This window comes from Heterodontus francisci, chromosome 22, assembly GCF_036365525.1.
Source record: "Heterodontus francisci isolate sHetFra1 chromosome 22, sHetFra1.hap1, whole genome shotgun sequence".
In the NCBI taxonomy this organism is placed as follows: Eukaryota; Metazoa; Chordata; class Chondrichthyes; order Heterodontiformes; family Heterodontidae; genus Heterodontus; species Heterodontus francisci.
The window spans coordinates 75587815-75610595 of record NC_090392.1 but is presented as its reverse complement, the minus strand read 5'-3'; the positions used below and the strand labels follow the sequence as shown (position 1 = coordinate 75610595).

General features: G+C 45.1%; 1 protein-coding gene across 4 annotated transcripts in view; it reads left to right on the top strand.

Annotated features, from left to right (window-relative positions):
- Nucleotides 1–22781, top strand: part of usp28 (ubiquitin specific peptidase 28) — a 78396-nt gene that overhangs the window by 41503 nt on the left and 14112 nt on the right. For 2 of the 4 annotated variants that reach the window (XM_068054063.1, XM_068054064.1), the window contains 8 exons: nt 569–696; nt 4331–4426; nt 12273–12455; nt 13481–13698; nt 13876–13946; nt 14683–14911; nt 16286–16486; nt 18786–18925. In XM_068054063.1, the coding sequence (XP_067910164.1) occupies nt 569–696; nt 4331–4426; nt 12273–12455; nt 13481–13698; nt 13876–13946; nt 14683–14911; nt 16286–16486; nt 18786–18925 (1266 nt within the window). Of the gene's footprint in view, nt 1–568; nt 697–2354; nt 2405–4330; nt 4427–12272; nt 12456–13480; nt 13699–13875; nt 13947–14682; nt 14912–16285; nt 16487–18785; nt 18926–21569; nt 21738–22781 lie in introns of those variants that run through there. The other 2 variants (XM_068054066.1, XM_068054065.1) reach the window with 2 other exon arrangements.

Genomic DNA, 22781 nt, shown 5'->3' with positions numbered 1-22781 from the left:
TCAATATCCCAAAATCTTGTCATTTTGGAATTAAGGTCTGGGCCCCAATATTCGTTCATGGGATGTGGGTATCGCTGGTAAGGGTAGCATTTATTGTCTATTCCCAATTGCCCTTGAGAAGATAGTGGTGAGATACCTTCTTGAACCACTGCAGTCCGTGTGGTGTAAATACATCCACAGTGCTGGTAGAGAGGGAGATTTTTACCCAGCGGCAGTGAAGGAACAGGGATGAGAGGGTGCAGGGATTGCACTTTGCCTCTGCCTTCCCACTCCCCGCACACCCACAAATGAGAGTGCCTGAATTTATAGGCCAATAACAGGTCATGCATCTCATTGCAGGTTGTGGGATCTTGTTATTTTCAAAATGGTTGCGGATTTGTCTGCATAACAGTAACAGCAGAGTATGATTAAAGAGATGTGATGAAGAATGTTATCAATGTGCAAGTTTCCCTTACCTTCCAAATTAATCTCTGAATAAATTAAGTGCTCTCTGTCTCAGCCTGCATGTAGAGTAAGTGATGAACTTGAAATTTTCTCATCTGTTTAATTCTGCCCATTTCTTTTCCAGAACTGGTTTACAAAACTACCTCCTGTATTAACTTTTGAACTCTCTAGATTTGAGTTTAATCAGTCGTTGGGTAGGCCAGAAAAAATTCACAAGAAACTGGAATTTCCTCATATCATTTATATGGACAGGTGAGTTGAGCTGGTGATCAATGGAAAATATGTAGTTATGGAGAATAAATGAAATTTCGAGCATAATTTGGATAACTTGCAAATCTCTTGAGAGAATGGTGGAGCAATTAAGATCGGGGATGCTCAAGAGACCAGAGTTGGATGGGCGCAGGAGTCTCGGAGGATTGTGGGGCTGGAGGGTATTGCAGAGATTGGGAGGGGCGGGGCCGTGGGGGAGTTTGGAGGCCAGGATGAGAATTCTGAAATCGGGTGTTGCTTGGCTGGGAGCCGGTGTTCGTCAGCGGGTGTGGGGGTAGTGGGCGGACGTGACTTGTTGCGGGTAGGCCCACGGGCGGCGGGGTTTTGGATGCCCTCGGGTTTACAGCGGCTAGCCAGAGGTGCATTGGGGTGGCCGGGTCTGGAGGTGGTGGATGCGTGGGTGGCGTTTCAGCGGCAGATGAGCTGAGGTAGGAACAAAGTCGGCCGATGGTGTGGAGGTGAACGGTTCCGGTGGTGGCACGGATGTGTGGTCGGGGGCTCATCTCAGCGTGGAGTGTGACACCGGGGTTGCAAACAGTCTGGTTCAGCCTTGGGCAGTTTCCGGGGTGGGGGGGGGGGGGGTGGTGTGGGTGGAGTCGGCGGCTCGGGAATGGAGTGACCCAGGACAGTGGCTGTGGTCTTCCCAGTGTTTGGTTGGAGGAGGTTTCTGCTCATCCAGTCCTGACAACAGTGGAGGAGTCGAGAGACTCCACAGTGGTGCAGTGGTTAGCACTGCAGCCTCACAGCTCTAGTGACCCGCGTTCGGTTCTGGGTACTGGCTGTGCGGAGTTTGCAAGTTCTCCCTGTGACCGCGTGGGTTTCCTCCAGGTGTTCCGGTTTCCTCCCACATGCCAAAGACTTGCAGGTTGATAGGTAAATTGGCCATTATAAATTGCCCCAAGTGTAGGTAGGTGGTATGAGAATTGAGGGAAGGTGGGGATGTGAGAGGGAAATGGGATTAATGTAGGATTAGTATAAATGGGTGGTTGATGGTCGGCGCAGACTAGTTGGGCCGAAGGGCCAGTTTCGGTGCTGTAATTTTTTTTTAATTCATTCGTGGGATGTGGGTGACGCTGGCCAGGCCAGCATTTATTGCCATCCCTAATTGCCCTTGAGAAGGTGGTGGTGAGCTGCCTTCTTGAACCGCTGCAGTCCATTTGAGTCTCTCTATGACTCTAGGAACTCCTGAGTAGGGTCAATCCCCTTATGTAGGGAGATTTACAGCTGAAGATATAAGGAAGCAAAGACTTGTATAGTGCCTTTCACAGCCTCAAGACGTCCCAAAGTGCTTTGCGGACAGTGAAGTATTTTTTGATGTGTGGACACTGCTGGAGTCTAATTGCAAAAGATAGGGTGGTGGCATAGTGTAGTTAGGAGATTTGATTGCAATCTTTGGAGTCAGGCTAGCATAGATGATCTGGGGTACTCCTGGATAGGATGGAGACTTGTAAGGCGTAACTTTGACATGATCCATCATAGCAAGCATCTCCTCACTCCAGTCCATTGTGTTCAAACATAGTGTGCATTGCGTTGAGAGAACTTGCATTAAAATGGACAGATGTCAAATCCCAATTTTTTATGAGCTAATGGAAATATAAGTTTGTTTCTCAATTTAACATTCGTTCTCGGTTTTTCATTAGTTCTGTGCAACTCGACCTTCTTATCTGCTGAAAAATGAACAGATGCGAGGGTGAGTTACAACCCTTTTTGTTACTCGCACCCTTGGCTTTGGAGGTGAGACCTTCACACTATTGAGGACACTGAAGGTGGACATAACTTCAAAGTGGGGCTGGAAGTGTGAATCCAGTGAACACTTTTCACATTGTTTAAACTTTTCTCTCGAGCTCTTGCCTCTGAGTCAGAAGGTTGTGAGTTCAAGCCCCACTCCAGAGACTTGAGCGTGGAATCCAGGCTGACAGTCCAGTGCCTTCCTGAGGGAGTACTGCAATGTATTTCGGATGATATGGTAAACTGAGGCTCTCTCAGGTGGACATAAAAGATCTCTTGGTCAATATTTATCCTTCAACCAATATCACAAACAGTTTATCTGGTCATTCCCTCATTATTTAGAAAGAAAGAAAGACTGGTGTTTATATAGCGCTTTTCACAACCACCAGACACTTTAAAGTGATTTACAACCAATGCAGTGCAGTCACTGTTGTAATGTAGGAAACATGGCAGCCAATTTGCGCAAGCTTTCACAAACAGCAGTGTGATAATGACCAGATGATCTGTTTTTGTGATATTGATTTGAAGGATAAATATTGACCAGGTCACCGGGGATAACTCACCTGCTCTTCTTTGAAATTGTATCATGGGATCTTTTACATCCACCCCAAGCAGGTAGATGGGGCCTCGGTTTAACATCTCATCTGAAAGACAGCACCTCCGACCATGCAGCACTCCCTCAGTATTGCATTGTAGTGCCAACCTTGATTTTTTGTGCTCAAGCCCTGGACTGAGACTTGAACCTGGGACCTTGTGACTATTTGTGGAACCTTGCTGTGCTAATTGGCTGCTGTATTTCACTACATTACAACAGTAGCCTTCTTAAGTACTTCATTGGCTGTAAAGTGCTTTGGAACATCTGTAAGTTGTGAAAGGCCAGCAATAGGCAAGAGTGTGGAAGATGGAATATAATGTGGAAAAATGTGAGGTTATCCACTTTGGTAGAAGGAACAGATCCGCACGTCTACATGTGCAGGTGGTAAATTAAGATTTACCATCTTAAATGGTAAGAGATTAGAAAGTGTAGATGTACAAGGGGACCTGGATATCCTCGTCAGTAAGTCACTGAAAGCTAACATGCAGTTGCAGCAAGCAATTAGGAAGGCTAATGGTATGTTAGCCTTTATTGCAAGAGGATTTGAGTACAGGAGTAGTGAAGTCTGTCTTCAATTGTATAGCACCTTGGTTAGACCACACTTGGAGTACTGTGTGCAGTTTTGGTCCCCTTACCTTAGGCAGGATATTATTGCCATAGAGGGAGTGCAACAAAGGTTCATCAGATTTGTTCTCGGGATGACGGGACTGTCGTATGAAGAGAGATTGGGGAAACTGGGCCTGTATTCTCTAGAGTTTCAAAGAATGAGAGGTGATCTCATTGAAACTTACAAAGGGATAGACAGGGTAGATGCAGCTAAGATGTTTCCCCTGGTTGGGGAGTCTAGAACCAGGGGACACAATTTCAAAATAAGGGGGAAGCCACTTAGGACAGAGATGAGGAGAAATTTCTTTGCTCAGAGGGTTGTGAATCTTTGGAATTCTCTACCCCAGAGGGCTGTGGAAGCTCAGTCATTGAGTATGTTTAAAGCAGAGATTGACAGATTTCTAAATACAAATGACATAAGGGGATATGAGGATAGTGTGGGGGGAAAAAGGCATTGAAGTGGATGATCAGCCATGATCGTATTGAATGGCAGAGCAGGCTCGATGGGCAGAATGGCCTCTTCCTGCTCCTGTGTTCCTAATGCACGCGACCTAGGAGTGAATAGAAGAAAGGTTGGAAAAGTTGCTTATCGATGGTGCCTGATTTGCACCTTGTGAAGACAGTCATTTGACACTGAAAGTCTGGTCGTAACTGCACCGTAAGAACCTCTTGCTTATGTATGCACAGGTATCTACACAAGAATAAGGAACTTACCCGCAGCAGAAGAGAGGAGGTGAAGAGGCTGAAGGAACAGTCAACTGTCCTACAGCAGCGACTGGAGAGGTACTGGCTTCTGTCTACCAGTCAATCGGGCAGAGAGCGATGCAGTTGCGTTTGCCACTTAGACCCGAGTTTGTATCAGTTCTGACTGATGGGATGGGAACATTTTCTGACTTTTACAGCAGTAATTGTCCGAAGTGAAATGAATTAGAATAATTATATCAGAATACAGCACAGAAGGAGGCCATTTCATCCATTGTGCCCAATTATTTTTTTGTAAGTTATTGTTGAATCTGCTTCCACCACCCGTTCAGGCAGTACTTTCCTGATCACAACGACTGGCTGTTGTAAACAAAAAATGTTGGTTTCCTCATTTCACCTCTGGTTCTTTTGCAATTCGCTTTAAATCCATGTCCTCAGGTTACTCACCCTTCTGACACTTGAAACAGTTTCTTATTTACTGTATCAAAACCATTCTTGATTTTGAACGTCTCATTAAACCTCCTCTTAACCATCTCTGCTGCAGGGAGAACAACCTCAGTTTCTCCGGTCTCTCCACATTACTGAATTCCCTCTTCCCTGGTAACATACGAGTAAATATCTTCCACATCCTCTCAAAGGCCCTGATATCCTTCCTAACCTAATCCAACATCCGTTGGGTACAAGTCTTCATTTGGCACAAATGGGTTTAATTTTCTCTGCCGACTGGTGAGTTCATTTGCATGAAGTTCCACCATGAGCGGCACAGTGGCACATTGGTTAGCACCGCAGCATCACAGCTCCAGCGACCCGGGTTCGGTTCTGGGTACTGCCTGTGCGGAGTTGGCAAGTTCTCCCTGTGACCGTGTGGGTTTCCGCAGGGTGCTCCGGTTTCCTCCCACAGCCAAAGACTTGCAGGTTTATGGGTAAATTGGCCATTGTAAGTTGCCCCTAGTATAGGTAGGTGGTAGGAGAATTGAGGGCAGGTGGGGATGTGGTAGGGGACATGGGATTAATGTAGGATTAGTATAAATGGGTAGTTGATGGTCGGCACAGATTTGGTGGGCTGAAGGGCCTGTTTCAGTGCTGTATCTCTCTATGACTCTATGACTAAGTTCCTGCCTGCTGTTCCTTTCACACAGTAGTTAGGCAGGCAGCTGTACTGCAGTAACATGAGCACCAATTTGATGGGAATATGTTAGCCAGCGTGCTAAAGTTAGCTTGGTGGAGGAAATATAGGATCAGTAGTCAGCTATTCAGCCCCTCGAGCCTGCTCCACCATTCTGTTAGACCGTGGCTGATCTCCACCTCAGCTTCATTTTTCCACTTTAACTCCATTTCCCTTGATCCTCTTGCCCAGCAATAATCCAACACTCTCTGTGTTAAAGTTCCCATTGTCCCAGCAAATTAACTCCCCTCCCCCCAAACCAAGTTGGCAAACTTATTCAGAGTCTGGAATAAAAACAGAAAATGTGGATGTGCAGATTGACTTCCAGACAGGAGAAAAGGCAGGCTCTTGCTTCGGTCAGTGGTTCAGGGACACTTGATCAAACCTTGGCAGTGGTTGGACTTAGAAGTAGAAATGCCTACACTGGTTAGGGTTAAAGCTTATCAGACTAGAAGTTACTGCTGGTGATGTTAGAGTATAGATGCTTCATGCATTCAGTGATTCACCTCTCACGCTATTTTAGTGGCAGTGTTCAAGAGATTTAACCAAAGCAAAGTACTGAGACGCTGGAAATTTGAAACTGTGCTGGAAACACTCAGCAGGCTAGTCAGCGCCTGTGGTAATAGCAAGGTACGGTTAACATTTCAGGTTGTCAGAACGTTACGGAATGGGCAAGTTATAAAGAGGGACAGAGGCTGAGAAAAGGGAGAAATAAATGGTCTGTGATTAGGTGCAGGATGGAAGATGATTGATAGACATTAAAGGAAACAATGATGTGTGAAATTAGAGAAATAGAAGATGGTTTATACCTCAGTTAAGGTAGTGAAGTATCAAATTAACGCATTAAACATCTGTACTGTTGCTGAACTATTGCGACAGAGCAGAGGATATTTTATTCAGGAGCTAACCTGTCTGGGATTGTGATTGTGCTTTGTGCCGATAATCAGGAACGTTTTTTCCATTCTGCTGCTCAGATTTCCTTGACATTGGTCATAAAAATGTTCTACACCTCCCTTTTTTGAATAAAATGATGATAAATGACACCCGTCTGCAGCATGAGAAACCACTGAATATATCGTGTGCCTAATAGTGAGCCTGAGCAACCCGAAAATTCCCCTTGTCAGACGGATAGGTTAAATGCTCAGCCTTACAGTATTTTAACTGAAGATACTAAAGAATTATACAACATAGAAGGAGGCCATTCGGCCCATTATGTCTGTTTCACGCTGTCCTCACAAACGACCAGGTCCCTCTCACTAGTGAATACTGAAGCAAAGTATTCATTTAGGACCTCCCCTACCTCCTCCGACTCCAGGCACAAGTTCCCTCCACTATCCCTGATCGGCCCTACCCTCACTCTGGCCATCCTCTTGTTCCTCACATAAGTGTAGAACGCCTTGGGATTTTCCTTAATCCTACCCGCCAAGACTTTTTCATGTCCCATTCTAGCTCTCCTAAGTCCATTCTTCAGTTCCTTCCTGGCTACCTTGTAACCCTCTAGAGCCCTGGCTGATCCTTGCTTCCTCAACCTTAAGTAAGCTTCCTTCTTCCTCTTGACTAGCTGTTCCACATCTCTTGTCATCCAAGGTTCCTTCACCCTACCATCCCTTCCTTGCCTCATCGGGACAAATCTATCCAGCAGTCGCAGCAAGTGCTCCCTAAACGACCTCCACATTTCTGTCGTGCATTTCCCTGAGAACATCTGTTCCTAATTTATGCTCCCCAGTTCCTGCCTAATAGCATTGTAATTTCCCCTCCCCCAATTAAATATTTTCCCATCCCGTCTGCTCCTGTCCCTCTCCATGACTATAGTAAAGGTCAGGGAGTTGTGATCACTATCACCGAAATGCTCTCCCACCGAGAGATCTGCCACCTGGCCTGGTTCGTTGCCAAGCACCAAATCCAACATAGCCTCCCCTCTAGTCGGCCTATCTACATATTGAGTCAGGAAACCTTCCTCGACACACCTGACAAAAACTGCTCCATCCAAACTATTTGCACTAAGGAGGTTCCAATCAATATTAGGGAAGTTGAAGTCACCCATGACAACAACCCTGTTACTTCTGCACCTTTCCAAAATCTGCCTCCCAATCTGTTCCTCCGTGTCTCTGTTGCTATTGGGGGGTCTATAGAAAACTCCCAATAAAGTGACTGCTCCTTTCCTGTTTCTGACTTACACCCATAATGACTCGGTAGACAAACCCTCCTCGACGACCTCCCTTTCTGCAGCTGTGATACTATCCCTGATTAGCAATGCCACTCCCCCACCTCTTTTACCTCCCTCCCTATTCCTTTTGAAACATCTAAACCCCGGAACATCCAACATCCATTCCTGCCCCTGTGATATCCAAGTCTCCATAATGGCCACAACTTCGTAGCTCCAAGTACTGATCCATGCTCTAAGTTCATCACCCTTATTCCTGACACTTCTTGCATTAAAATAGACACACTTCAACCCATTATACTGGCTGCAACTTTGCCCTGTCAACTGTCTAACCTTCCTCACAGATTCTCTGCACTCTGTATCTGCCTGTTCAACAGCTACCCCATCCACAGATCCGTAGCTCCTGTTCCCATCCCCCTGCCAAACTAGTTTAAACCCTCCCGAAGAGCTCGAGCAAACCTCCCGCCCAGGATATTGGTGCCCCTCCAGTTCAGATGCAACCCGTCCTTCTTGTACAGGTCCCACCTTCCCCAGAAGGTATCCCAATGATCCACATAACTGAAGCCCTCCCTCCTACACCAGCTCTGTAGCCACGTGTTCAGCTGCACTCGCACTCTGTTTCTAGCTTCCGTGGCACCGGTATCAATCCTGAGATTACTATCCTGCTCGTCCTGCCTTTTAGCTTCCAACCTAACTCCCTATATTCGCTTTTCAGGTCCTCATCCCTTTTCCTAGCTATGTCATTGGTACCGATGTGTACCACGACTTCTGGCTGCTCCCCCTTCCCCTGAAGAATCCCGTAGACTCGATCTGAGACATCCCTGACCCTGGCACCCGGGAGGCAACATACCATCCGGGAGTCTCGTTCGCAACCACAGAATCTCCTGTCTGTTCCTCTAACCATTGAATCTCCTATCACTATCGCTCTCCTATTCTCCCCCCTTCCCTTCTGAGCCACAGAGCCAGGCTCAGTGCCAGAGACCTGGCCGCTGTGGCTTTCCCCTGGTAGGTCGTCCCCCCAACCGTATCCAAAACAGTATACTTATTATTGAGGGGAACGGCCACAGGGGATCCCTGCACTGTGCGCCTATTTCCTTTCCCTCCCCTGATGGTCACCCAGCTACCTTTATCCTGTAACTTAGGTGTCACTACTTCCCTATAACTGCTCTCTATCACCCCCTCAGCCGCCTGAATGATCCGAAGTTCCTCCAGCTCCAGTTCCCTAACGCGGTCTGTGAGGAGCTGGAGTTGGGTGCACTTCTCACAGGTGAAGTCAGCAGGGACACAAGTGGTGACCCTTATCTCCCACATCCTGCAAGAGGAGCATGCAACTGCCCTAGCTTCCATCCCGGCTGGTCTAAATTGACACAGAGATTAAGTAAAAATAAAGGAAAACCTTACCTTACCAAACCCTCCACACAAGAGTCCTTTTTTTTTGGTTAGAGGAGGAGGATGGGTGGGAGACACTACAGGTGTAGTGTTTCGGGTTTAGCCACTGCCTGAATATATAAGTTCACTTACCCAGCAGTCCCCGTGTCTGCGTCCGCCGAATCACGAGGTAAATACTTTATAGTGAAACTTACTTTCCCAGCTGCCCCCTGGCTCGCACTCTCACTGCTACCACTGTTCAAAAAGAAGCTGCCGAATCGCTAGGTAAGTACTTTATAGTGAAACTTACCTTCCCAGCTGTCCCCTGGCTCGCACTCTCACTGCTACCGCAGGTAGGATTAAGGAAAATCCCAAGGCGTTCTACACTCATGTAAGGGTCAAGAGGATGGCCAGAGTGAGGGTAGGGCCGATCAGGGATAGTGGAGGGAACTTGTGCCTGGAGTCAGAGGAGGTAGGGGAGGTCCTAAATGAATACTTTGCTTCAGTATTCACTAGTGAGAGGGACCTGGTCATTTGTGAGGACAGCATGAAACAGGCTGATATGCTCGAACAGGTTGATGTTAAGAGGGAGGATGTGCTGGAAATTTTGAAAGACATGAGGACAGATAAGTCCCCGGGACCAGACGGGATATACCCAAGGATATTACGGGAAGCGAGGGAAGAGATTGCCGTGCCTTTGGCGATGATCTTTGCGTCCTCACTGTCCACTGGAGTAGTACCAGATGATTGGAGGGTGGCAAATGTTATTCCCTTGTTCAATAAAGGGAATAGGGATAACCCTGGGAATTATAGACCAGTCAGTCTTACGTCGGTAGTGGGCAAATTATTGGAGAGGATTCTGAGAGACAGGATTTATGATTATTTGGAAAAGCATAGTTTGATTAGAGACAGTCAGCATGGCTTTGGGAGGGGCAGGTCATGCCTCACAAGCCTTATTGAATTCTTTGAAGATGTGACAAAACATGTTGATGAAGGAAGAGCAGTGGATGTGGTGTATATGGATTTTAGCAAGGCGTTTGATGAGGTTCCTCATGGTAGGCTCATTCAGAAAGTAAGGAGGCATGGGATACAGGGAAAGTTGGCTGTCTGGAAACAGAATTGGCTGGCCCATGGAAGACAGAGGGTGGTAGTAGATGGAAAGTATTCAGCCTGGAGCTCGGTGACCAGTGGTGTTCCGCAGGGTTCTGTTCTGGAACCTCTGCTGTTTGTGATTTTTATAAATGACTTGGATGAGGAAGTGGAAGGGTGGGTTAGCAAGTTTGCAGATGACACGAAGGTTGCTGGAGTTGTGGATAGTGTGGAAGGCTGTTGTAGGTTGCAACGGGACATTGACAGAATGCAGAGCTGGGCTGAGAAGTGGCAGATGGAAAATCAACCTGGAAAAGTGTGAAGTGATTCATTTTGGAAGGTCGAATTTGAATGCAGAATACAGGCTTAAAGACAGGATTCTTGGTAGTGTGGAGGAACAGAGGGATCTTGGGGTCCATGTCCATAGATCCCTCAAAGTTGCCACCCAAGTTGATAGGGTTGTTAAGAAAGCGTATGGTGTGTTGGCTTTCATTAACAGGGGGATTGAGTTTAAGAGCCGCGAGGTTATGCTGCAGCTCTATAAAGCCCTGGTTCGACCACACTTGGAATATTGTGGTCAGTTCTGGTCGCCTCATTATAGGAAGGATGTGGAAGCTTTAGAGAGGGTGCAGAGGAGATTTACCAGGATGCTGCCTGGACTGGAGGGCATGTCTTATGAAGAAAGGTTGAGGGAGCTAGGGCTTTTCTCATTGGAGCGAAGAAGGATGAGAGGTGACTTGATAGAGGGGTACAAGATGATGAGAGGCATAGATAGAGTGGATAGCCAGAGACTTTTTCCCAGGGTGGAAAGGGCTATCACCAGGGGGCATAATTTTAAGGTGATTGGAGGAAGGTTTCGGGGAGATGTCAGAGGTAGGTTCTTTACACAAAGAGTGGTGGGTGCGTGGAATGCACTGCCAGCGGTGGTAGTAGAAGCAGATACATTAAGGACATTTAAGCGACTCTTGGATAGGTACATGGATGATAGTAGTATGAAGGGTATGTAGGTAGTTTGTTCCTAGAGTAGGTTAAATGTTTGGCACAACATCGTGGGCCGAAGGGTCTGTACTGTGCTGTACTGTTCTATGTTCTTCTATGTTCTATCTATGTCTGTGCTGGCTCTTTGAAAGTGCTGTCCAATTTGCCCCAGACCACTGTGTTTTCTGCTCGCCCTGGAAATTCTTCTTTCCTAGAATGCATCCAATTACATTTTTTAAAATAACAGTCAATTATCCACCCCTCACCGATATATTTATTTCATTACTTTTTTGAAAGTTACTATTGAAACTGGTTCCACCACCCTTTTAGATTCCACGCACCCACCACTCACAATCACAATTCTCTGTGTTGGAAAAGAATTCTCCCCTGGTTCTTTTGCCAGTTATCTTAACTCTGAGTCCTCTGTTTATTGACCCTCCTGCCTGTGGAAGCAGACTTTCCTTATTTACTCTGACAAAACCCTTCATAAATTTGAACACCTCTCTTAACTCTCTGCTTAACATTCACTGCTCTAAAGAGAACAATACTCGCTGTTTTCTCCTGTTCACATAATTGAAGCCCCTCATCTCACGTACCTTTCTCGTAAATCTTTTTCTCCTCTGCAAAGCCTGGACATCCTTCTGGCTGTTAACATTATTTAAAAGCTGTATGGTTCACAGCGAAAGTTGGTATTCATCATTTTCAAGAAAAGTAGTTTTCCTCTGTGTTCCATGTCAGTGTTTTGGTGATAAATTGTTAATAGCAGAAGTGAGAGGTTCAAATTGACTGGGTTTGATGGGATAGACATGGAGGAAATGTTTTCACTTGTTGCGGATTCTAAAACTAGGGGTCATAAATAATTGATCGTCACTAATAAACCCAATAGGGAATTCAAGATAAACATCTTTACCAGAGAGAGTGGTTTGAATGTGGAAGTTGCTACCACATGGAGTAGTTGAGGGGAAAAGCACTGATGTATTTAAGTAGGAAGCTAGATAAGTACATGAGGGAGAAAAGGGATAGAACGTCATGTTGATGGGGTTAAATGTGAGGTGGCTCGTGGGGAGGATATACACTGGCATGTATTGAGCTGTAAATGCAATGTAATTCTATGTCAAGGAATTATTATTTTCTGTTTTTTTCTTTGTGGTTTTTTTTTTTAGGTATATGAATTATGGATCTGGTCCTGATCGTTTCCCCCTGGCAGACATGCTACAGTATGTCTGGGAGTTTACCAAAACCAAGCCATCGTGCGTGCCCCCCACTCAGGATATTGCAGGCACACCAACAACACCGCCAACGAGATCTCACCCTAATGCTAACATGGCATCGGCGATGCAAATCAGGTAATCTGATTGAGATGAGGGCAGCTACTTGTGTTCATGCCATGCCTTTAATGTACAAAAGCGTTCCTAGGTACTTCACAAATGAGCATAAAGGAAACTGAGCGGCTAGAGTGAGATTAAATGTGTCAAGTCTATGATCTTCAAACTTGAGATTACCATGTAAATTTAACAGATTTAAGTGTACAGGATGTAATGAGAAGCTTTTAATGTTGTCTGATACAACATTGAGATGCATGGAGTCCAGGTTGTTGAAGTTCTCAAAACAGATTTACTAAACAGCTAAACTACTATACAGTGCAGAGCTACCTATTTGCAGGACTTGCCTCTTGGTGTTACAGTTACAGAGTGAATCTGGCAAGTCGTCACATGACTGTGTCCTGGTGCTTAGCTCATTAGCATACTAAGATCTTAAAGGGACATCACTCTTAAAGGCAATCACACAACACAGGCCACAGGAAGAAGAATAAACCAATTGGAAAGAAGCTGAAAACTTGCTTTTTAAAATTCATTTTCAGGATGCGGGTGTTGCTGATGAGGCTTGCATTTATTACCCATCTCCAGTTATTATGAGATGTTACCACTGAAACAGTGGTTGTGAGCCACATTTTTAAACCACTGCCGTCTTTGTGGTGAAGGCACTCCTACAGTGCGGTTAGGTAGGGAGTTCCAGGATTTTGATCCAGGGACGATGAAGTAACGGCCGATATTTGTCCAAATCAGGATGAAATGTGACTTGACAATGAACTTGGAAGTGATGGTGGTTCCCATCCACCTGCTGCCCTTGTCCTTATGGGTGGTGGAGGTCACAGTCCTGTAGATAGTATACACTGCAGCCACGGTGTGCCAATGGCGGTGGTAGCAGGTGTTCAAGGTGGTGGATGGGGTGCCAATCCAGCAAATTGCTTTCTTCTGGATGGTGTCGAGCTTCTTGAGTGTTGTTGCAGCTGCGCCCATCCATAACTGAATTAAGTAGCGTGAGCCTGTCACACATTCATGCTGACAACTGTAGTTCATTTTCTTTTAAGTTCCTCAGAATCGCCGATCACCGAGACCCCTGAAACTGCAAGTCCCGCTAGCACACTCCAACCACAGCGAGCAACAGTGCACAAGCCTTTCACCCAGACCAGGCCTCCCATGGAAATGCCGGCTCACCCAGCACCTCGACACATCACGGCAGAAGAGCTCAACTTCCTCGAGAACTGCCTTCAGCGTTGGAGGGCAGAGGTTGAACATGATATTGCAGGTAAGCAGATCGAGAACCAAAAGGTGAACCAATCAGGCAGAAATATCTATGCGACCGCGCCTGGAAGGAATAGTGAGCTGGATGCATGGCTATAGGTATCTAAGATTGACTTTAAGGATTGCAGTTCTACCTCACTCAACCTCCCTTCAAATTTGTTTGTATTTCTTTTAATTGCAGATCTAAAGGACAGCATCACACAGATCGCACAGTCAATTGAACAGATGTATTCGGACAGCTTAATGTGTCAGGTAATGACCTAAGCCACAATTTGCCTCTCAAGTGCATGGAGAAATCAGAATCTGGGGTGAAAAAGTTAGGCATGGACAAAAATGTGTGTTGAGCTCCTCTTTTGGCTCAGTGCATATAGCAACTGTGCGATCTGATATGGACCCATCCAAGCTTGGCAGCTCCTGGATTCAAATCCCTTTCTGAGTCAGCTGGTCTCAGCTGGAGCTGTGACAGCTCTGGAGTCCTGCCGGGTCCAGTCACGAAACACAGTGGTGCAGTTAAGCAACAGAAGGAGGAGGTTCCAAGAGCATTCCCATCCTCAACGATGGCAGAACCCAACACGTGAGTACCAAAGACAAGTCTTGAAATGTTCGCAGCCATCTTCAGCCAGACATGCTGATAAGCATGATGCTCCTTGGTTTCCTCCTGAGGACCCCACCATCAAAGATGCCAGTCTTCATCCAATTTGATTCACTCCACCTGATATTGAGTAATGGCTGAGTGCACTGGACACTGCAAAGGCTATGGATTCTGGCAACATCCTGGCTGTAGCACTGAAGACCTGTACTCCAGACCTAGTCACTCCACTAGGTTGGGAAAAGGTTTTGTGGTCAGCTATAATGCATAGTTGATAACAACGGAGGTGGATCAGCGAGCATCGTACATCGGAGTCTGTTTCCTGCAGTGTTAATTGTTCCTCTGCAGCTGGGCTTTTTGCTTTAGAATGAATGTGACACATCCTTGTTTGTTAACTAGGTTCCTTATCGGCTTCATGCAGTGCTTGTGCATGAAGGCCAGGCTTCCGCTGGCCATTATTGGGCCTACATCTATGACCACAGCCAGAACATGTGGCTCAAATACAACGATGTCTCGGTAGCAGAGTCATCATGGGAAGAGCTGCAGCAAGATTCATATGGAGGGTCGCGGAATGCCAGCGCATATTGCCTGATGTATATTGACGACAATTTACCACAGCTCATTGCAGGTAAAAGATGAACCTATCCATCATCCAATGTTACTGGCATTTACTGATCATGCAGTAGCTTTTCCAGATGAACGGTGATCGCCACTGTGGTTGTAGCTTGCTGACCTGGATTAGCTCTCAGTCCAGCAACACCTCAATTTTAAAAATCACATCCTTGTTTTTAAATCCCTCCATGCCTCGCCCCTCCTAATCTCTCTCTGACCTCGTTCAGCCCTTCAACATTCCAAGATATCTGAGTTCATTCAATTCTGGCCTCTTGCGCATCCCCAATTTTAATTGCTCCACCATTTTCAGCTGTGTCTTTATCTGCCTGGACCCTAAACTCTGGAATTCACTCCCTAAACCTGTCTGCTTCTCCACTTCTCCTCTTGGACACTCCTCAAAACTTATGTCTTTGACTAAGATTTTGGTCACTTGTCCTAATATCTCCTTATGTGGCTCGGTGTCAAATCTTAGCTGATAATGTTCCTGTGCAGCGCCTTGGGACGTTTTACTACATTAAAGACGCTATATAAATGTAAGTTGTTGTGGTGGCGCCTTGTCATTAGCTGATAATCCCTTTGAATCAATTCCACAGCACACCTTTAATACCCTGGGTTGGCATTTCAATTCAGTGCTGCATTGTCCTAGAAATTGTTGTTAAGATTGTAGACTAACCATTATACAATTGGTAATATGATCTATTGCACTATTTGGAGAAAATCAGGATGTATTTCCCGTTCCCTGGCCAACATTCATCCATCTACCAAGACCACCAAAACAGCCACGTTGGCCTAGACGTGTCATGGCATGTCACCTGTTTCTCGAGCAAAAAGGGAGCCTAGATATCCAAAATGGCGAGCGGGGTACGTGCGCTTGCTATGCGTCGGAAATGCACAACCTGTCATATTGATCGTTTGAGAGTTGAATTTGCTTTGAAATTGACAAAGTAGCTGCAGAAACTACTATCCTTTGACAGAGCATTCTTGTGAACGGTATTCTTCAGGGTATGTATTCATTAGGCTTTGCTGCTAATAAGAATATCAGATAAAGGAGCAGGAGTAGACCATTTGGCTCCTCTAGACTGCTCCACCATTCAATAAGATTATGGAGGATCTTCTAAATAAAGTCCACTTTCCCCTCCTATCCCCATATCTATTGATTCCCGTGGGGTACAAAAGTCTCTCGATCTCAGACTTGAATAGCCTTGATGACGGAGCATCCACAGCCCTCTGGGATAGAGAATTCTAAAGATTCATTCTCTGAGTGAAGAAATTTCTCCTTATCTCAGTTTTATATGGCGGACCCAGGTTTGATCAAGAACTTAATCCAGTTGAATTGTTCTTCTTTTTAACTCGGCAAACTGAAAAATAATGTGTTTTATCCAATTTGCAGAGGACACAGATGTGGAAACTGGACAGATTTTGAAAGCTATCCATGCCCTGCCTCCTGAACTCAGGCAGTATGTTCGTGAAGACAACCGGCACTTTATGCAGGAACTCGACGAGTGGAATGAGGAGCAGGTCCGAAAGATCCCACAAAAAGAGCTTGTCCCTGCAGCAGAGGTTCAGGAGCCCCCAGTCACTCTTACAAAAGGTATTTGTATTTTTATTTGAAACCAAGCTGAAAGGCTATGGCCCACAGTGCAGGACATAAACAGTGTCCAATTCTGAACACCACATTTCAGGATGTCAGAGCCTTCACAAGAAATAGGAGCTGAGGTAGACCATATGGCCCATCGAACCTGCTCCGCTTCGAGAGGTTGCAGAGGAGATTTACTAGAATAGTACCAGGGCTGATTGGCTTCATTGATGTGCAGATTCGTGAAGCTGGGCTTGTTCTGTTCAAAGCAGAGAGGGTTAAGAGCAGATTTAATAGAGGTGAACTAAATTATATGGAGTTATGAAGGGGTAAATAGAGAGAACTGTTTCCCAGGGCGTCATTAAGGAGAGAACACAGATTTAAGGTAATTGGCAAAAGAACCACGGGGAAATTAGTTTTTTTTTAAAGCATCGAGTTATTTTGATCTGAAAAGCACTGCCTGACAGGGTGGTGGAAAAAGATTAAATAGTGACTTTCAAAAGAGAATTGAAGGGAAAATTTGCAGGGATATGGGGGAAGAGAGGAAATTAGGATTAATTGGACAGCTCTTTTAAACAGCTGGCACAGGCATGATGTGCCGAATGACAATCTCCTGTGTTGTATCACTTTATAACCAATGTTGAAAAGAGTAGGAGGGAAGACAAGATAAAGAATAATGAATAGGTTTTGCCAAGCTCGGAAAGCCAACAGGAAGATTGAGGGCGATAAGGAGATCCATTATTTTGAGGTACAGGGAAAGAATGAGTCAGAGTGTGTCTTCATTGCAGAAGCACATGTGCATTGGCTTATTGGAGCTTAAAACAGTATCTTGCATTGAGGTAGTGCTCCTTACATGCAGGAAGGTGCCTGAGCAATTCACAGTGAGGAAGAAAAGGATAACGTGGATCCCAAAAATTGGGAAAGAGGAGAATGAAGATGAGGTTTTTGGAAGCAGAGAGGAAGGTGGCGAGACAGGGAAACTGGGAAGAGAATCCCAGAAGAAAGGGATGCAATGGCTGAATGAGTGGTGCTGATGGAGAGGTGAGGAATTGTCCAGCGTTGGAGGAGGGGAGTGGGCATCAGCGACTTGAGACAGGAGGAGATCACTAAGGTGGGGTGGGCAGTGTCATGAAGGGATTTTGAAAACTAGGGCAAGAATTTTGGAATGGGGTTTGGAGAGGATTGGAGGTGGTGTTATACATAGCATTGGTGAGAATGTAGGTTGCAGCATTTTGGTTGGATTCAAACTTAGAGGTTGAAGCAGGGAGACCAGCTAAAAGGGCATTGGGGAAGTTGTGCCTTGAGGGGATGAAGCATGGACTAAGGTTTCTGTGGAAGGAGGGCAGGTAGTGTTACAGAGGTGGAAACGATGGACAGGATGTTGAGGAGGAAGCTGAGCTTGAGCGTGAGCAGGACGCTGGGTTTATGCACTTCCTAGTTTGTCTTGAGATGGTGGCCGGGAGCTGGATGGATTTAAGCCCAGAAGTGCTGACTGGAACCGATGAGAATGGCCTTGAGAAGGAACGTAATGACCATAAAGTGGAGGTACAAGAAAAAGGTTGCAATAGTGAGAGTGAGGTTGGAAACTGAGAGATGGATTGTTCAACAGACTAGAAACTTTCAGCAGGTGTTAAGACTCCCCCCAGGTTGGCTACATATGGTAATGTCATTATTCCTGGCTGGAATGGAGATAATTGGGTAATTTCCCCCATCAGACTGTTCGCAACCTTGGTGTCATATTTGACCCCGAGAAAAGCTTCCAACCACATATCCATGCCATCACTAAGACCACTTATTTCCACTTCTGTAACATCGCCCAACTTTGCACCTGCATCAGTTCATCAGGTGCTGAAACCCTCAGTCGCGCCTTTGTTACCTCTCGACTTGACTATTCCAATGCACTCCTGGCTGGTTTCCCACATTCTATCCTCTGTAAAATTGAGGTCATCCAAAACTCTGCTGCCCGTATCCTAACTCATACCAAGTCCCGTTCACCCATCATCGCTGTGCTCACTGACCTAGGTTAACTTTAGTAAGGATGTCAAGACTTCTGGAGAGGAAGAACAGATTAGTACTTTATGTAAGTACTCATCAGATTCTTTACCTTTCAGTTCCTGATTAACTTGCTGCATAATTCCAACACATCAGTTTTATTTTATATATATATATATATATGCATATATCTTTTATAATTTTAAGGCTTAATTAAAATTTTCAACCAAAGTGACTCAAATTCTTAGCTCTCATTTGACAAATAATTATAGCTGTGTGTAAAGTCTAGCGATCCTCTCAACTTTTATTTTGTGCCCTACAGAACAAACTGTAGCCTGCCAGCAGAGTACATGCTCTGCTTCTGCCAAGCATGCTGTCATGGTGAAGGAACAGACCGCCCAGGCTATTGAGAAAGCTGCAACCTCTTATGAGAACGCTGGTGCTGAGGCGGCTTTGAAGGAGGTGAGCGAGCCTGAGCTGGGGCCTACCTAGACGTTTTCTGCTCCTCTGTAGAGGTTTTAACGGAAACAAAAATCTAAGTGCAATTTTAAGCAGGTTAGATATGAGCATATGAACAGCAGCAGGCCGTTTAGCCATTGAGCCTGTTTTGCCATTCAATGAGATTATGGCTGATCTGGGGCCTAACTCCATATACCCGCCTATGTCCCATACACCCCTAATAGCTTAGGTTAACAAAAATCTATCAATCTCAGATTTATAACTAACAATTGATCTAACATTAATTGCCAGTTGCAGAAGCGAGTTCTAAACTTTTACTATAATAAAAACAAGAAATGCTGGAACCACTCAGCAGGTCTGGCAGGCCTAAACTTTTACTGCTCTTTGTGTGTAGAAGTATCTCCTAATTTCACTCCTGAAAGGTTTGGCTCTAATTTTTAGACAAAGCCCCCCTAGTCCTGGACTCCCCAACAAGTGGAAATAGTTTCTCTCTATCTGTCCTTTCTGTTCTCCTTGATATCTTGAAATCTTCGATCAAATCACCCCTTAACCTTCTAAATTCCAGGGAATAGAACCCTAGTTTGTATAATCTCTCCTTTTAATTTAACCCTTGGGGTCCAGGTATGACGCTGGTAAATTGATGCTGCACTTCTTCCAAGCATGTCTGGTTGCCTTTGTAGTCCAGCCCCCTTGAGATAAAGGAAAACATCTCATCAGCTTTTTTGATTATTTTTTGTACCAGTCTTATTGGCTTTTAGTGATTTGTATGCATTGGCTCCCCAATCTCTTTTCTTGGAGGGGAAATATTAAGATTTTTTGGAAACTATCACGTTTTGATCATCGGGTGATTTTTACCTTTTAAAAATGATTTTGTGAAGAAAATGTCCATGGCACGCCATAATGGATTGATTCACCAATCTTTCAGAGGAGATGTTATGCTGAAGAGTTGTCTGTCTGTTCCCGTGGTAGAGATGGACAGTAAACATTCTCTTGCATTTTTGGAAGATTTGTGTACAGTTCTGGTGGTCATACTATAGGAAAGATATGATTGTACTGGAGAGGGTGCAGAGGAGATTGACCAGGATGTTGCCTGAGCTGGAGCATTTCAGCTATGAAGAGAAACTGGATAGGCTAGGTTTGTTTTTCTTAGAGCAGAGAAGGCTGAGGGGGGACGTGACTGAGGTATACAAAATTATGAGGGGCATAAATAGGGTAGATAGGAAGAAACCTTTTCCCTTAGTGGAGGTGTCAATGACCAGGGGGCATAGATTTGAGGTAAGGGGGAGGGGATTTGAGGAAAAAAATTTTCACCCAGAGGATGGTTGGAATCTGGAACGCGCTGCCTGAAGGGGTGGTAGAGGCAGGAACCCCCTCAACATTTAAGAAGTATTTAGATGAGCACTTGAAACGCCTTAGCATACAAGGCCATGGGCCGAGTGTTGGAAAATGGGATTAGAATAAACAGGTGCTTGATGGCCGGCACAGACACGATGGGCCGGAGGGCCTGTTTCTGTGCTGTGTGACTCTGTGACAATGTCCTGACTAACATTCGTCCCAAAACCAGAAGCAGATTAACTTTCTGTTTCTCGTTGCTGTTTGTAAGATCTTGCTGTGCACAAAATGGCTGCAGCACATGTTTGTATAACAGCCGTGACTGCATTTCGAAGTAATTCGGTCAGCTACCGCACTACAAAGAGAGGGCTGCATTGCCCTTCAGGTGAAACGTTCTTGTAGTCCAAGAGGCCTTTCAACTTCATGTGACACTATTGGAAGTGGGGCAGAAGATTCTCCTGGTGCCTTGATCAAGATTCCTCTGTCATCTAGCACTGCTGAAAACTGTTTAATTGGTCACTCGTCTCATTAAGAATCTGTGCAAATAGGCTGGGAGGTTTGCTTTCCCAGAGGCATTTGCTGGAGTTCAAAAAAAGTAAGCAATTGTATGTGAAGTACCTTGAGGTATTTGAGAGATATGACAAGGAGTTACAAAATGCCAGTCAAGTCTTAGTGCAGTGCATTGGTACAAAGAGATGGCAAAGTTTTGCTGTGTGCACATGGGGGAGGTCTGTACTACAGGGCAATAAAGTTGTAGACAGGGAGTCATAGTAGAACAGGATTTCACATCCACATGAACCATCATTTGAGATGTGTTTAAATTATGTGTTTACGAACATACATATTAGGAGCAAGAGTAGGCCACTCAGCCCATTGAGCCTGCTCTCCCATTCAACAAGATCATGGCACACTTAAACAGGGATTAATGAATGAGAGGAGTAACTGAGGAAAGGTGTCAAGATCTGACTACACTGAGGCGTGATGCTGATGATGAGTAAAGCCTAGTTGATGATTTGCTAACTTTACCATTCCTTCATGTAATTAATTGAATTCAAATTCACAGACTGCCATGGCGAGTTTTGAACTTTTATCTCTGGATTATTAGTCCTGTAACATCACTTCACAACTGTACCTAAACATATATATACTTCCACTTGAGAGGTTTGTTTGTATTTTGCAACAACTATTAACAGGTGCACTCTGTCCTGACTTCCCTGATTATCATTCTTATCTGCTTCTATCATCTTTTCCTGTTTTCTTCCCTCCCTCCTGTTTACTTTCCTTTCTGCTCTTCCCCTGATGTTGTCTGAGCTAGTCAGATATGAAGGAGGAGACCAGGGAAACTGAAGACAGGACTGAGCCAGAGCCAGCCAGAGAGCAAGAACAGCAGCCTGAAAGCACTGGTACCCAGATCACTGAGGTGGAGATACCTAATGTCGGAAAAGTTATGGTTCGACATGATGCTGATGGCTACAATGAGGAGGTACCAGGTCAACTGAAGACCTTATAAGCAGCCGAGCAATGTTAACCACTCTTTGCTTAAGGAAATCAGTACAGTTTAGCTGTGGTTCCTGAATTATCTTTTTGAATAGATTTAGATTGAAATAAAAAAAGGAAAGATTGATCCTCTTAATTTTAGCACGAGTTCAAAGTTGTTGTGTTTTGGCACCAATGCTAACCCTGTGTACTGTAGATTGGGTGTGTTGAGTCCAGAATGAGATTCCCTCCTTCAGGGTGTCTTGCTGCTCATCACTCCAGTATCAGGCTGGGACCCTCGCTCCAGATCTAGGCTGCGTTCACATTGTAATTGCAGTGCTCATGTGAAGTGAGGCTGCTTCTCACTGTTGCTGCAGTTGGCTGATGCAAATGTGGAACCCTAAAAGTTCTAATAGTGCCAAAAATGTTTATTGCAGTAAAATATTTTTAAAAGTTTAAGATTACTGCAAATGCTGAAAAGTTTCCTTTGTGAGATTCCATCTTGTTGTACTCCAGTGCAAGATACATTTTGTTAACAGATTGTCCCGCTGCTTATGCTCCCACACATGCCATGCACTACTGGGCTTGGTCCCTCTTCCTACAACTGTATCACTAACGTGATGGAAACCAGTTTTGGTTTTCACATGGTCCAGTTCCCCCTTCCCACCCCAATCCATATCCAGGAAGGGGAGAGGGAGTTGGACGTTGAATCAAGGAAATGTCTCATTTCCCTCTGTATTCTTCCATAATGGTTCTAGAATGAATTAATATTTCAGCACTTTGTCACGGTATATATTAAGGCACACAGTGCTGCTGGGGCAGTCTTGGAATCTAAATGCTGGAGCACAAAAGGTGGCTATTGTGCCTATGTCTCTTTTTTGAAAGAATTATCCGTTTAACCCTATTCCCCACCCTTTCCCTGTAATATTTTAATTTATTTCTTTCTCATAGTTATCCACACCTCTTTGAAATGCTAGTATGGAACTCTTTACCCGTTATTTTTTCTGGTAGTGCACACTGCCTGGAGGCCCCCTGAAAATACTGTCATAGT